At 65.8% G+C, this 13,393-nt stretch overlaps 1 protein-coding gene across 1 annotated transcript in view; it reads right to left on the bottom strand.

Moving 5' to 3' along the window:
- Nucleotides 1–1,040: 1,040 nt before the first annotated feature.
- The window catches only part of SEMA4B (semaphorin 4B), a 43,145-nt gene continuing 30,792 nt past the window's right edge, over nt 1,041–13,393 (bottom strand). The window contains exons 3-15 of the mRNA XM_084641783.1: nt 10,788–10,948; nt 10,152–10,214; nt 9,229–9,327; nt 8,580–8,676; nt 8,029–8,145; nt 7,481–7,638; nt 6,980–7,161; nt 6,017–6,167; nt 5,437–5,647; nt 5,227–5,342; nt 4,229–4,401; nt 2,998–3,092; nt 1,041–2,589 (exon numbers count right to left, since the gene is read on the bottom strand). Coding sequence (XP_084497909.1) covers nt 1,805–2,589; nt 2,998–3,092; nt 4,229–4,401; nt 5,227–5,342; nt 5,437–5,647; nt 6,017–6,167; nt 6,980–7,161; nt 7,481–7,638; nt 8,029–8,145; nt 8,580–8,676; nt 9,229–9,327; nt 10,152–10,214; nt 10,788–10,948 — 2,408 coding nt within the window. The 3' untranslated portion in view covers nt 1,041–1,804. The remainder of the gene's footprint in view (nt 2,590–2,997; nt 3,093–4,228; nt 4,402–5,226; nt 5,343–5,436; nt 5,648–6,016; nt 6,168–6,979; nt 7,162–7,480; nt 7,639–8,028; nt 8,146–8,579; nt 8,677–9,228; nt 9,328–10,151; nt 10,215–10,787; nt 10,949–13,393) is intronic.

Below are 13,393 nucleotides of genomic sequence, written 5' to 3'. Positions count from 1 at the left end.
ATGAGCCCTACTGTCTCACAAGACCTCATTTAAAATCAGCTCCTGCCCTGATCACCGAGAGCCACACGCCTGGGCACAGCCCCCCACATGCTGGCTTGGCACAGGAGCACTTGCAGCTTGGGAGGAGCAGGTTCTCAGCTCCGCCTGGGAGCCCCTGAGCACAGACAACTCCCTGGGAGGGAGGCGGTTCTCTCTGTGGACTAGCTGCTGGGGAGAAGAGACCACCTCTGCCAGTGTGTTTCCCAGCTGTTTGCTGAGAGCCGAGCACTGGTTAGACTCAGGAACACCACCTGCGGTTCCAGGTTCAGGACAAGAGTGTGGTCGAGCGGCTACACACCCTTCTGCCCCATCCCCCTCCACACCCTGGTGGTTCCTGTCGCTCCCAGCCTGCCCCAGTCCTCGCCCCCGTGGGTCAAGCCCTTCTGCTCGCTGCCAGGAGCACAGCAAACTATCTCTCTGCTCTCCGGTCTGAAGGCCAGCACCCGAGAGGAGCACTGGCAGAGAAAGTCCCTCCACCCTGGGCTGGGGCCCGCTCAGTCGCGCTGTGGGGCTGGCCTGCAGTAGGAGCCGTGGGGGGCCAGAGTACACTCCCTGCACACCAATTTTCAGAGAATGGAGCTGCCAAGCTCTCATCAGGCTACTGAACAGGGCCCTGCTAAGAATGTTCCAGCCTTACACCCTGGCCAAGTTTTCATGGGAACAGTAAAAGGCAGCTGGCAGCAGCAGGGGGACCCCCTCCCGCAATTCCCCTCCACTTCACAGCCTGCAAGCTTCAGTGCTGCTCAATGAAGTGGTTACAAGAAATGTTACCATGGATTGGCCCTGGTCTCTCAAAGGGCTGAATCTTCCCCAAAGTGTTCAGGCCGAGGCAGCCCTCCAGCATGGGGCATTTCAGCCTGAGCGGTTATAACCTGGCAGTGTTACAATTCACTGAGCAGGGGTTTCTGCTGGGAAGCGCTGAGCAACTCTGGCTGCAGGTGTCTCTCGCAGGCCCATCTCTGCTCGCAGCCCCGTCACGCCCCAGGGACAGCGCACTCACCGAGACCACACGGGGACTTTATATAAAAAAGACAGACAACAACAACTCATTTCTGTGCAAGAACCTCCGCGAACGCCGTGAGCCGGTATGGTGACAGCACTCCTACAACGGTGCCAGGGAGCTGTGGCTTGGACGCTCAGTTCACATTGTCACATTGTAAAAACAACCCAAAGCCCGAACGCACAGAACATGCCCCAGACCCAGCTCCCGGCAGGCGCCAGGTGAATGTCTGCACAGGGCTCAGGACGTCACAGCAGGATGGGGAACGTGGGGGATGAGACACAGACGAACTCTCCTGCCTGGCCACAGAACGGGCTCCACACGCAGGCAGCAGCAGGTCCCTGTCGCTTGCTCACACGTGTCAGCGTTAGACATGCCCCACGTGGCCAGGTCCGCCCCACTGAGGCGCGCAGGTCCCCACTGCACCTCTCCCAGCACCAGAGCTCCTGGGCCTTCCTGGAACGCCCTGCTCCTGCACCAGGCAACGGCCCCTGGCTGCCAGAGCTGTCCCACGGGTGGCAGGGCTGGGGCAAGGGCTGCCAGGGAGCGTGCGTGCCTCCCAGATACACGGAGGGGCTCTGCCGCCCCGAGAAGCCCGCTGGAGAACGTGCTACATTGTGCTGGGCAGTTTGCAGGTCACTGTTACAGCCGGGGTCGGTGGCTGCAGGGTGAGGTGGGGCAACCCTGATGGCACAGGTCTCTGGGAAGGCTCAGCGCAGCCTGGGCTGGTGCGGCTCACGGGCTCAGCTCATGCCCCCAGCCTGGTCACACCACAGAGTCCCGAATTTCAGAGCCCAGCCGCACCCGGGGTCTCTGGCAGGCTGGAGAGACCTCCACAAAGCTCTCGCGGACGCTGAGAGGCCTCTTCTCGGAGTGGGAGAAGGCTGAGCTGGCGCCCGGGGGCACGTGTGGGGGGGTGCTGATGTAGCTGTCGGTCAGGGCCTGGTAGCCCTTGTGGTCGGGTGCCGTGCTGGGCAGGCTGCTGCCGTTGAGGGGCAGGCTCTCGACGGGCAGCCCCACCTTCCGGTGGCCCCCGCTGGGGCACTCGCCCGGCTTGAGGAAGGCCTTCATGCTGTCCCGGTGCCGGCAGAGCACCAAGAGAGCCAGCAGCAGCAGCGTGGCCCCGAACAGCGCGCACATGACCAGGAACTCGGGCCAGTAGCTCCTGCCGTCCTGCCGGGAGGAGACGCCGCCCACGGCAGAGGTGCTGCGGGAGGTGCTGATGGTCTCCATGGCGTCCTGGCCAGGCAGGCGCCTGCCCGCAGCGTCCGGGGGCCCGTGCAGCGCCGGAGACAGCTCCTCCACACCCACGCAGTAGCTCGCCATCAGCTTCTGGAAGCCCTCCTCCAGCGACCAGCACTCGTAGGTGCCCAGCCGCTCCAGGCTGCCCACCAGGATGAGGGCTCCATCCGGCAGCACCAGGTAGGAGGAGTTGATCTGGGTCCCATTGTGCACCCACAGCCGCGAGGCCAAGTTGGACAGAAGCCGGCACGGCAGGGGCCTGACCGCGTTGGGCAGGAGCTGGATCTGCTGACACTGCGGTCCCTCTGCTGCGGAGTACGCCACACAGGCGGGTCAGGAACCGCTCCAGCCAGCCGCCCTCCCACTACCCACGCCAGGCCCGGGCCACCCCTGGGCTGTGGCAATGGCCGAATCTCACATGTGATGGGGGGGGCTCTCCTGGCTCCCCGGGGAATGGGGGTGGCCATTGGGGACCCAGCTCTGGGTTGCGGCAGGGTCCACGTGCACGCGAGGGGTGTGTTCTCACTCTGGGAGCGGGGCAGCAGCCATGTGCTCCGAGAGCACCCCCAGCTGGCCTGGCCAGGCCTGGCACTGACGTCACCCACCCTTCGCAGGGAAATGGCAGCTAGAATGGACAAATGGGGTCCCAGAGCCCCCCGCCCCACAGCAGGCTTGCATACCCCACCCCAGCGGGTCCTGCCCCAAGGCCTCCTTACCTGGGGATCGGAGAAGGGGGGGGATGGGCAGGGACACGTTGGCTGCTTGGCAGAGCCTCTCTGTGTCAGCGTCTTCAATATCCTGGGCCCAGGGTCTGCAGGGAGAGACTCGCAGTCAGCACGGCCTGTGCAGGGAGGGGGCGAGGAGCAGGGCAGAGGAGGCAGGGCCAAGCTGCGGGGGAGGGCAGAGCTGAGAGGGGCGAAGGAGCGGGCGGCTGGGCTGAGAGTGGCTGGGCTGACGGGTGACCGAGCGGGGCTAGCGGCTGGGGCGGGGCAGCCGAGCGGGGCTAGGGGCTGGGGAGGGGCAGCCGAGCGGGGCTAGCGGCTGGGGCGGGGCAGCCGAGCGGGACTAGCGGCTGGGGCGGGGCAGCCGAGCGGGGCTAGGGGCTGGGGCGGGGCAGCCGAGCGGGACTAGCGGCTGGGGCGGGGCAGCCGAGCGGGGCTAGGGGCTGGGCTGGCCGAGCGGGACTAGCGGCTGGGGCGGGGCAGCCGAGCGGGGCTAGCGGCTGGGGCGGGGCAGCCGAGCGGGGCTAGGGGCTGGGGCGGGGCAGCCGAGCGGGGCTAGGGGCTGGGGAGGGGCAGCCGAGCGGGGCTAGCGGCTGGGGAGGGGCAGCCGAGCGGGGCTAGCGGCTGGGGCGGGGCTGGCCGAGCGGGGCTAGGGGCTGGGGCGGGGCTGGCCGAGCGGGGCTAGGGGCTGGGGCGGGGCAGCCGAGCGGGGCTAGCGGCTGGGGCGGGGCAGCCGAGCGGGGCTAGGGGCTGGGGCGGGGCAGCCGAGCGGGGCTAGGGGCTGGGGCGGGGCAGCCGAGCGGGGCTAGGGGCTGGGGCGGGGCAGCCGAGCGGGGCTAGGGGCTGGGGCGGGGCAGCCGAGCGGGGCTAGGGGCTGGGGCGGGGCAGCCGAGCGGGGCTAGCGGCTGGGGCGGGGCAGCCGAGCGGGGCTAGCGGCTGGGGCGGGGCAGCCGAGCGGGGCTAGCGGCTGGGGCGGGGCAGCCGAGCGGGGCTAGCGGCTGGGGCGGGGCTGGCCGAGCGGGGCTAGGGGCTGGGGCGGGGCAGCCGAGCGGGGCTAGGGGCTGGGGCGGGGCAGCCGAGCGGGGCTAGGGGCTGGGGCGGGGCAGCCGAGCGGGGCTAGGGGCTGGGGAGGGGCAGCCGAGCGGGGCTAGGGGCTGGGGCGGGGCAGCCGAGCGGGGCTAGCGGCTGGGGTGGGGCTGGCCGAGCCCAGGAGTCCGGCACTTACCGGGGGTGCAGTGACAGTTGCAGGCGGTACTGGGCGACGCTGCGGCACGCGTCCCCGCTCCAGGCGCAGTAGGGGTCCCGGGACAGGACGCATTCCCCACAGCTCCTGTACAGGCTGCAGTTGGAGACAGGCACCTGGGCCACGGCGGAGTAAGAGGCAGCATAAAGCAGGCCCTGTGCAGGAGAGAGCAGAGTGAGCCAGCTCCATGCCGAGGGCGTGTGCCTGAGCGTGCGTGTGTCACCGAGGAGGCGTCACCGGATGGGATCTATGTGGCAGGTGTCATTCACAAAACCCACGTTTACCCGTCGTCTGTGTCTGAGATCCCCGCCCCGTCGGCAGGCAGGAAAAGGCTAAGTGGGCTCTGCTGACTGGCGTTTCCCCTGCAGGGTATGGGGCGGAGCAACGCTCTGGGGAGAGAGGCTTTAGGGTACATGCTGAGCAGGCCAGAGGAGTCCTGGAGCAGCCCAGCGGGGCCAGAAGGGCTGAGCCGAGCCACGCTCTGGTTGTGAGTTTCTGTTGCTAAAGCCAAAGCGGGAGGACAGAGTTTGCCTGAGTTCCTGATGCTGGGCAGTACCTGCAGAGCAGACCCTGTCACCTGGCTCCCCCCAGGGGACGGGGGCATTGGTTTTCCCTGACGAGCCTGTTTCAGTGCAGGAAACCCTACCAAGGGAGGGAGGAAGCCAGAGCTAGCCATGGTGGGAGCCATTCGGCAATGAGGAGAAGTGAGCTCAGGCTTGGCCCTGGCTCCTCAGTTTGCCCCAAAGGCTGACCGAGAGCACTTGGCCCCTCTGGGTGTGCCCAGCCTAAGGGCAGCAGGAACAGGGAGGATGGCTGGGCACAGCGCCATGCAGAAGGCAGCTCCAAGGCTGTGTATGGGAGCGGCTCCTGCTCCCCCATCCCGCTCGCCCTGAGGCACATGCCTCCAGCCCCCTGCCGTTGCCTGCTGAGGGAGGGCAGGGTGAGGATGCAGGAGTTTCCCATCATGCTCGCTGCCTTGCCTGGCTCTGGTCCAGCAGCAGCTTGTGGACGGGGTGGCCGGCGTGGAAAAGGCGGATCTCCTCGATGATGTGCACTTTCTGGTTCACGCTCACGGCCTTGTGCAGTCGCCCGTCGTCTGCAACGCACAAAGCGGGGGGCACTGAGTCAAGCCAGCCAGGCTGGGAACACCCTGCCTGGCTGGCCCCCACCAGCTCCCCAGGGAGACCCACCTGTGCCCAGGAAGAGGACGTCGTAGGTGTGGTGCAGGCCCCGCACGCGCTGCACGCAGATCTGCTGGTAGTGCACACGGCCCTGCAGCAGGAGCGGCTGGCTCCGGATGGCGCCGTCCATCAGGAAATGGTCCTTGATGAAATTCAGTACGCGGTCCGGCATCTGGAGAGACGAGTTGATTTTCATGTGCCGCGTGTGGCTGGTGATGCACTGGCGGGGCGGAGAGGAAGAGAGCTAGACACACAGACAGCACAGCCCTGCAGCACCGGGACAGACCCACGGCCTGCAGTCCCAGGGCACAGCCAGCTGGCTGGCGGCATTCGTGAGGGCCGGCGCACACACAGGGGCTGAGTGCTGGTGCCTTTCACACCAGCCTCTCCTGGCCCCCCGGAGCTGCAGCAGCCCCTGCTAACAACCTGGGAAGGAGCTCAAGGAAGATGCCCAGGGGCTGGGAGGCGCTGGAAGGCGGCAGTATGGATTGGCTCAGGCTGTGCTGGTGTGACCAGGCTGGAGAGTCCAGTGCCCCGAGGAGCAGGCAGGTTTGGGGCAAGTCCTGCCTGCTGGGAGAGGGGGACATACCGCTCCGGGCCGGGGCTCTGGCGGATGGCTGGTGTCCGTGTACCATTGCTGCGTCTCACGGTTCACCTCCTTGTAGAGTCCACCGAAGGCCTTCTGCACATCGCGCATGGCAAAGGCACATACGGCCGAGCTGCCCGGGCCCCCTTTGTTCCTGGCACCAGAGGGGAAATCAGCAGCTAAAAAGGGTCCTGGAACCACCCATAGACACCCGGCCCCTGCATAGCCCCAGCAGACAACTCAGCCCCTGCCGGGTGGGCTGGGCACAGTCCACCTGACACACAGCTCCCCACAGCACCTGGACCAGGCAAACAGCTGGGACACGCAACGGGAGGGGAAGAGCTGTCAGCAGCTGCAGCCAGCGCCCCCTAGCGGGAAAAGGCCTCGTGCCCCATTTCCCACCCCTCTGAGCCAGCCAGTCCCCCACCCTGGGCCCATATCAGAGACAGCGCGCCCAGCGGGGAAAGGCCCCATGTCCCATTCCCCGCCCCCCTGAGCCAGCCAGTCCCTGCCCTGGGGCCAGATCAGAGACAGCGCCCCCAGCGGGGAAAGGCCCCGTGCCCCGTGCCCCATTCCCCACCCCCCTGAGCCAGCCAGTCCCCCACCCTGGGCCCATATCAGAGACAGCACCCCCAGCGGGGAAAGGCCCCATGTCCCATTCCCCGCCCCCCTGAGCCAGCCAGTCCCTGCCCTGGGGCCAGATCAGAGACAGCGCCCCCAGCGGGGAAAGGCCCCGTGCCCCGTGCCCCATTCCCTGCCCCTCTGAGCCAGCCAGTCCCCAACCCTGGGGCCAGATAAGGGACAGCGCCCCCTAGTGGGGAAAGGCCCCATGTCCCATTCCCCGCTCCCCTCTGCTAACCCAGAATAACCCCTTTGCTGGGAGTGCCCCAGGGAGATGCCCTGGTCTGGGTCCGAGCGGCTCTAGCTGGAGCCAGCTGCAGGACCCTGTGCCTCGCCCGCGCTCACCACTGGGAGGTGAAGACGCCATAGAAGACCGTGTCCCTCCAGCGCTGCTCATCCGGCGTGAGCACGAACATGTCCTGCAGCACGTTGAAGGGGAACCCGTCGTCGGGCCGCGAGCACAGGAGCTGGGCCTTGAGGAACGTGGTCCACCTCCGCTGCAGCACCCGCTCCCCGCCCAGGTCCCCCTGCCAAGGAGAGAGTGGGCGTCACCCTGCGCTGCCCGGCCCCCCAGTGCTGCAGGGAGGGGCGGTTGCATCGGAAGAGCGGAGCCTGGAGAAGCAGGCAAGCTGTGTGGGCGGCAGGCGGTGCTGCAGGCCCAGTCACACGCACGCTGGGTGGGGCCAGCAGTGACACGCACAGCCTCCCCTTGCACAGGTGTGACTACACGCATCAGTTTGCACGTGACAAACCCCCACCATGCACCCTCCCTGGCATGCGCGCCACGGCCGCCCTTCCCAGCAGGTACGCGCGACCCCCGCCCCCCGAGGACACTATGCGGCTCACCTTGCACACGCGGGCAATCCGCGACACGATGGTGTTCTCGAAGAAGTCAAACTCCTTGCCAGTCTCGCTGAAGAAGAAGTACACCTTGTCATCGTCCCCCTCAGAGTTGCCAGGCGGCAGGCTCTCCCGCAGGTAGGCTGAGCCTACGAAGGCTGGGTCTGCATCCCAAATACAGAGCCCTCAGTGCCAGCCCCCCGGGATCCCAAAGCATCCCGGAGTCTGGGCAATTGGTTGCTGCGGCTGAGACGCAGCCTCCTCTGGGGAGGAGCGTGGCAGCGACGGCAAGGAATGAAACCGAGCTTGCCTTGGGGGGCTCCCAGGCAAGCAGTGACCCAGGCCAGCCCTGCTTCGCCTAGGAGAGGGGACAGGAGGGCAGCCCAAGGTGAGAGGCAAAGTCTGACCGGGACCAGCAGCCTAAGCCCACCCCGCCCCTGCCAGGCCTGGCTGACACCTCCTCGTGCTCCTGGAGCTTGTCTGGGCTGCCTGTTGCTCGCCCCTGACCGGGTGGGCCTGGGATCAGGCCCCGCCCTGCCCCAGCAGCCCCGCACCGTGCAGCCAGTGGAGGGAGTTCTCGGTCTTGAGGGAGATGCGGCTCTCCTGGCTCCGGTAGATGGTCGGCTCCTTGCCCTGGAAGTCGCTGACGGTCCCAGCGTAGAGCTCACCATCTGCCGGGGAAAGACAGACCCACGGGCATAAGGAGGGACCAGTTCCTCCCTCCCCACTGCTGGCACTGGGTCCAGAGCAGATCCAGCTGCCATCTCCCCTCATTCGGGGCAGCTGCGCCAGGTGGGTGCTCCTGTGTGGGCCGGCTTTGTGCCAGGTCTATCCCACAGCTGCCGTCCAGCCAAAGGTGCGTATCGATCTGGCCAGGAGGGGACAGAGAGCAGCATCAGCCAGGAGCCTAGGCACCTCCTATGGCCCGGCCTGGCAGCTGTGGGAGTGGGCACCATGCGTCCCTCCGCCAGGGGGCCAGCATCACCCCACTGGCTCCATCTCCATCTTAGCTGGCTGTTCCTCACCCACGGGCTGGACCACGGGGTGCACAGCCGTTCCCCCCACCCCTATCCCCACCCCAGGGGAGGTACCAGCCCCTCCTTACCGACCATGATGGCCGTGGATTTGTATTCAGGGTCGAAGGGGCAGCGGCCTTTCCCATCCTCCAGCAGCTCCCTCGCCTGGCTGAAGTTCTGCACGTTCTGCAGAGGAGACGATGCTCTGAGCGGGAAGAGTCAGGCAGGGGCGTGGGGAGGGCAGGAGCCAGGGGAAGGGAGGTGGGGTGTCTCCTGCCCTTTCCTTATGCCCCCAGGGTATGTCACTGGCCAAGTTACTGAGTCCGTCCAAGTCCCTCCGGCTGCCCCATCACACCCCAGGGCCCTCACCACAGCCCTGCCAGGCTCAGAGCTGGGCCTGGAGTCCCGCCAAGGAGAACTGGGTGCAGGAGGGATGCTGGGGAGGGATCGGCTCTGGGGCCCACATGCTGACCCCTAACTCTGCTCCTGGCCTGAGGCTGGCTCAGCTCTTCTCTCGGGCAGCAGAGCGTCGCCCGGCACGGGGCGGGAGGGGGAATAGGGAGCACTGTCCCTGGAGAGACAGGGACTTGTGCTGCCTCACAGCCCAGTCACGGGTGCAGGGAGAGCCCCGCAAGCCAGTGCTCCCTGGGGCGGAGTGGGGCAGCGGAGCTGGGGCGGGGCCGGGCAGAGCTTGCACGGAGAGGCCCCGCGGGGCAGGGCGCCCTCCGCAGCACTCACGAGGTAGGTGCACACGGGGCTGAAGGCGCCGGTCCCGCAGGCGTATAGGTGGGTGCTGTTCAGCTGCAGCAGGATCTTGATGTAGTTGTGACAGTCCCTCTGCAGGGAAGGCGAGAGGCACCTGCTCAGTCTGCCCTGCCCCGGGGCTCGCTCCTCCCCAGACACAGCCCCCGCAGGCCCCGCCAGCCCACAGGAGTCAGCCTCCGCAGCCCTGCTGCACCCGGCTTCCAGGCCCCGCAGGGAAGAGCAGCCCCGGCTCCCCGGGAGCCCAGCGGGATCTAGGGACGCGGACGGAGCGGCTAGGGCCGGATGAGCACCGGCCCCCATGGGACAGGCCAGGAGCCCGGGCCTCAGTTTCACCTCTTCCCCAAGAGACAGCACCGCCAGCAGCACAGCGCCCCCTAGTGCCACCCTGGGGCAACGGGGCCAGCACTGGCTATCAGGGGAGAGCGCCCCCTACTGCCCCCACCTGCACCACAGAGTCCCTAGCACCACCCTCGGGCAATGGGCAAACACTGCCTGGAGAGCGCCCCCTGCTGTCCCCACCCCCACCCCACAGCACAGCACCCCCTAGCGCTGCCCTGGGACCAACACTGACAGACAGCCCCCGCTGAGCTTCTGCCCCACAGCACTGGACCTGTGGATCCATAACAGGACCTCTGCCCCACAGCACCCCTAGGGGCCGGCATCCAGACAGCGCTATGACAAGGGCTGGCTGCAGGCCCCATTCTGGCTTTCATTGCCCCACTGAGCACGTTCAGTTCAAGGCCTCTCCCCAGCAATGGGCCCGTCTCCCCAGTCCTGGGGCTGCTGTCCCATCCCCATGGTCTCTTGGCACAGGCAGGCTGGCAGTGCGCTGTTCCCCAGAGGGCTCAGGCCGGGGAGCTGGGGGGCAGTGCACTGATGGCCTGGGCAGCACTCACCTGGGGGTCCTTGCCCTTGAATGCACACTGCTTCTTCCTCTCCTTGTCCGCGCTCCAGGGCAGCTGTGGGCGAGGGGGATGGTTATCAGGAGAGCCCTCCCTGGTAGTGCCCCCCGCTAGCAGCCGGCATGGCCCTTCCCCTGGCCACAGGCCCACAGCTGCCGCGGGGCATCCCACTGCCGGCCACGCTGGAAAACGCTGACTGGCCATGGGAGCAGCTGCCACCCCTGAGGCTCCGAGCCCAGAAGCGACAAGGAAACACCCCGTTCCGCCCAGGCCCGGTGAGCCAGCAGGGCGTGGGGTGCGTGAAAGCCAGCACCCTGCTCCTCCGAGAGGGCCTGGCTTTGTGCTGAATTTATCAGCCCCAGCTTGCTGTCCTGCCGGCTCCCAGAACAGGCAGCCACTTGCAGGGATCGGGAGAGAAGCTGGGAGCGCCAGGGAAGGAATCTCACGGGGGCCTGCGCCAGGCCCATCCCCAGTGCTTGCCCCTGCCCGCCCTTACGTGGGCCAGCCAGTGGGCTCCTTCCGCCCCAGGGACTGGTCTAGCTGCCCTCGCTGCTGTCCAGTCACCCCTGCAACAGCGGGCCCCTCTCCCGGCTGCTGCCTTGCGCGTGTGGGCCAGGCCAGGCGACTTACGAGCTGGTGCTGCGGGCCAGGCTGGAAGTGGCTGGTGTTGAGGGCAAAGAGGAACTCGCGCGCCCCCACATACAAGGTTGCCCCGTCCGGGCTCAGCAGCAGGGTTGTGTAGTTGGTGACTCCGTCCTTCTCAAACCACCAAACGGGTCTCTCGGAGGAGCCTGGGGAAAGCCAGCAACACGCCCATCAGTGCCTCCAGGGCTCCATGCTTAGAGCCTGGGGCAGAGAGACAGACCCACCCCTGGGCATCCCAGCACCCCCAAGGCACAGCCTGATCCCCAGCTGTGGCACTGGGCAGCCCCCAGCTCTCCAGAATCCGCACGCGGGCACTGCCCGCTGCTCTCCCAGCAGGGGTGGCTCCTCCTTCCTGGTACAAATGGCAGGGGTACGTTAGTGCTCACGAAATGTGGACTTACCCTACAAACTCTGCTGCTGCCCATCATTCCCAACCTGCAGCCCCTGCTAGCCCAGCCCTGGGTTCCCCCCAGTTCTTGGAGCCCCTGAGAGCTCACAAGGACCCTGTGGCAATTTCGTGACAAGAAGCTGGCTAGGGCCTTTGACAGAATGGGACTTTTCTGTAATATTCTGTATGAACATTGTGTGTGCCTCAGTTTCCTCTATATGCTGCATCAACTAGCTAGCCGGAACAGGTTGTTCATTCTCTGCAGAGAGCCAGGTGTGACTGATCTAGCTGTCTGCGGTAACGGCCACTCCAATTGCCCGCACATTTGGTACCTAGCACCTAATGATCATGGATGGCCCACGCACACACACCTCTCCCTGCTCCGTAAGAAGCCAGTCAGGTTCACCTGGGAACAAGAACAAGGACCGAGAGGGGCCAGGCAGGGGCCTGCTGGAAGCTGGAGTCTCCTGAACTGGGACTCAGGGCAGCCCAAGAGGGACCAGGCTGTAACTCTGTTCTCTGTGCTACCCCAGGCCTGTCTGTGCTGTGTGCAGCTAAACCCGGCTGCTTCTCCACCACCTGCTGAGAGCTGCTGCAGATGCGGACGCAGGGGGGCTGGCTCACTGAGGGGGTCTCCCAGGCCTGTTCCAGAGCACTGGACCTGTGGATCGGTAACAGGACCTCTGGGTGGAAGAAGACCCCTTTGCCTTGGTTTCCCGTTTGACTGGATTTTTTCCCCTCCCGGGCTGTCCCCGGGCGATGCTCTGGAACTGCTCCCTGCGAAGCCAGGCAGGATTCCGGGGAAGTCTCCTCTCTGGCAGCAGCCTGTCTGCAGGACACACAGTTCACACGGCTTCCCCCTTCCTGGGTCTGACCTCGGAGCATTCAGCCTCCTCTGCCCCTCTGTGCGCTTCCCCCAGCGAGTCCGCCCAGGCGGGGTCCTGGGGAAGCCAGAGGGTCCTGCCCCCCAACTCCGCAGGCAGACGTGACTCTCAGCCAGCCACTAACACAGAAGGTTTATTAGATGACAGGAACATGGTCTAACACAGAGCTTGTAGGTGCAGAGAACAGGATCCCTCAGCCGGGTCCATTTTGGGGGGCAGTGAGCAAGACAACCCCATCTGCACTTCACTCCATGTCCCAGCCAGCCCCAAACTGAAACTCTCTCCAGCCCCTCCTCCTCTGGGCTCTGTCCCTATCCCGGGCCAGGAGGTCACCTGATGCCTTTGTTCTCTAACCCTTTAGCTCTCACCTTGCAGAGGGTAAGGGTCAGACCATCAGTTGCCAGGAAACAGGGTGTTGGCCATTCTCTGTGTCCAGACCCCTGCACACACCTGCCCTCTAGGGCTCTGCAATGATCATACACCCTTACCCCACCCCTAGATACTTAAGAACTGCATAGGGGAAACTGAGGCACCCCCACACTATTCAGAGGAAGCATTAAGAACAGTCCCACTTTGCCACACCAAGCCACACAGTTGAGCCTGGGGGACACCCCAGAGGTCACTGCCTTGTGTTTTCTGGTGGTTCCTGGCCTGCTGGTCTCTGCCATGTGCTGCCCCCAGGCATGCTTCAGGGGCTTCCTTTGCCTTGTGACGATTAATTCAAACCCACCTCCTGGCTGCCAAGCAGGCCCTTCAACCTAACCTGGCAGAGACCTGGGGTGCCTGGAGAGTGTGACCCCCAGGAGCTGCATGGCTGGCTCATCGGTCACCAGCCTGGGGCCCAGTTCCACAGGCCTTGCCCAGGGAAGTCAGTGTGTGGGAGAAGTCTGGGGCTGCACCTGGCAGCCCCTCCTGGGTCTGTGCTGGATTCTCCTGGGAGATTTGTGGCAGCCTGGATTCCTAGCCATAGCCGTGGGCCCCAACCCACCTGCAGACAGGAGAGCGGCTCTTCATATGGAAACCTCCTCCCCTATGAGCGCCCGTCCAGTGGCAACCCATGGGGTGGGGGCGGGGGGTAGGACCCAGCTCCCTAACTCCATTCCCTACAGAGAATCAGACCTGGCAGCCAGACCCCTGCCATTTGGGCCCACTGATCTACTGCCTTGGCGGAATACAAGGGTAGCTGCTCTTGCTACACTTCTGGACTTGGGGGCCACCCAGCCCCATAGCACAGCTATCCACTCCCTGCACCAAGCCGCACTGCTCGAGTGGACTCCAGGCCCAGGGGTTCAGGCAAAGCAGGTGGTCTCCATTTAGAC

This window comes from Lepidochelys olivacea (assembly GCF_965140295.1).
Source record: "Lepidochelys olivacea isolate rLepOli2 genome assembly, chromosome: 10".
Taxonomy (NCBI): Eukaryota; Metazoa; Chordata; order Testudines; family Cheloniidae; genus Lepidochelys; species Lepidochelys olivacea.
This window is presented reverse-complemented; position numbering and strand designations above follow the sequence as displayed.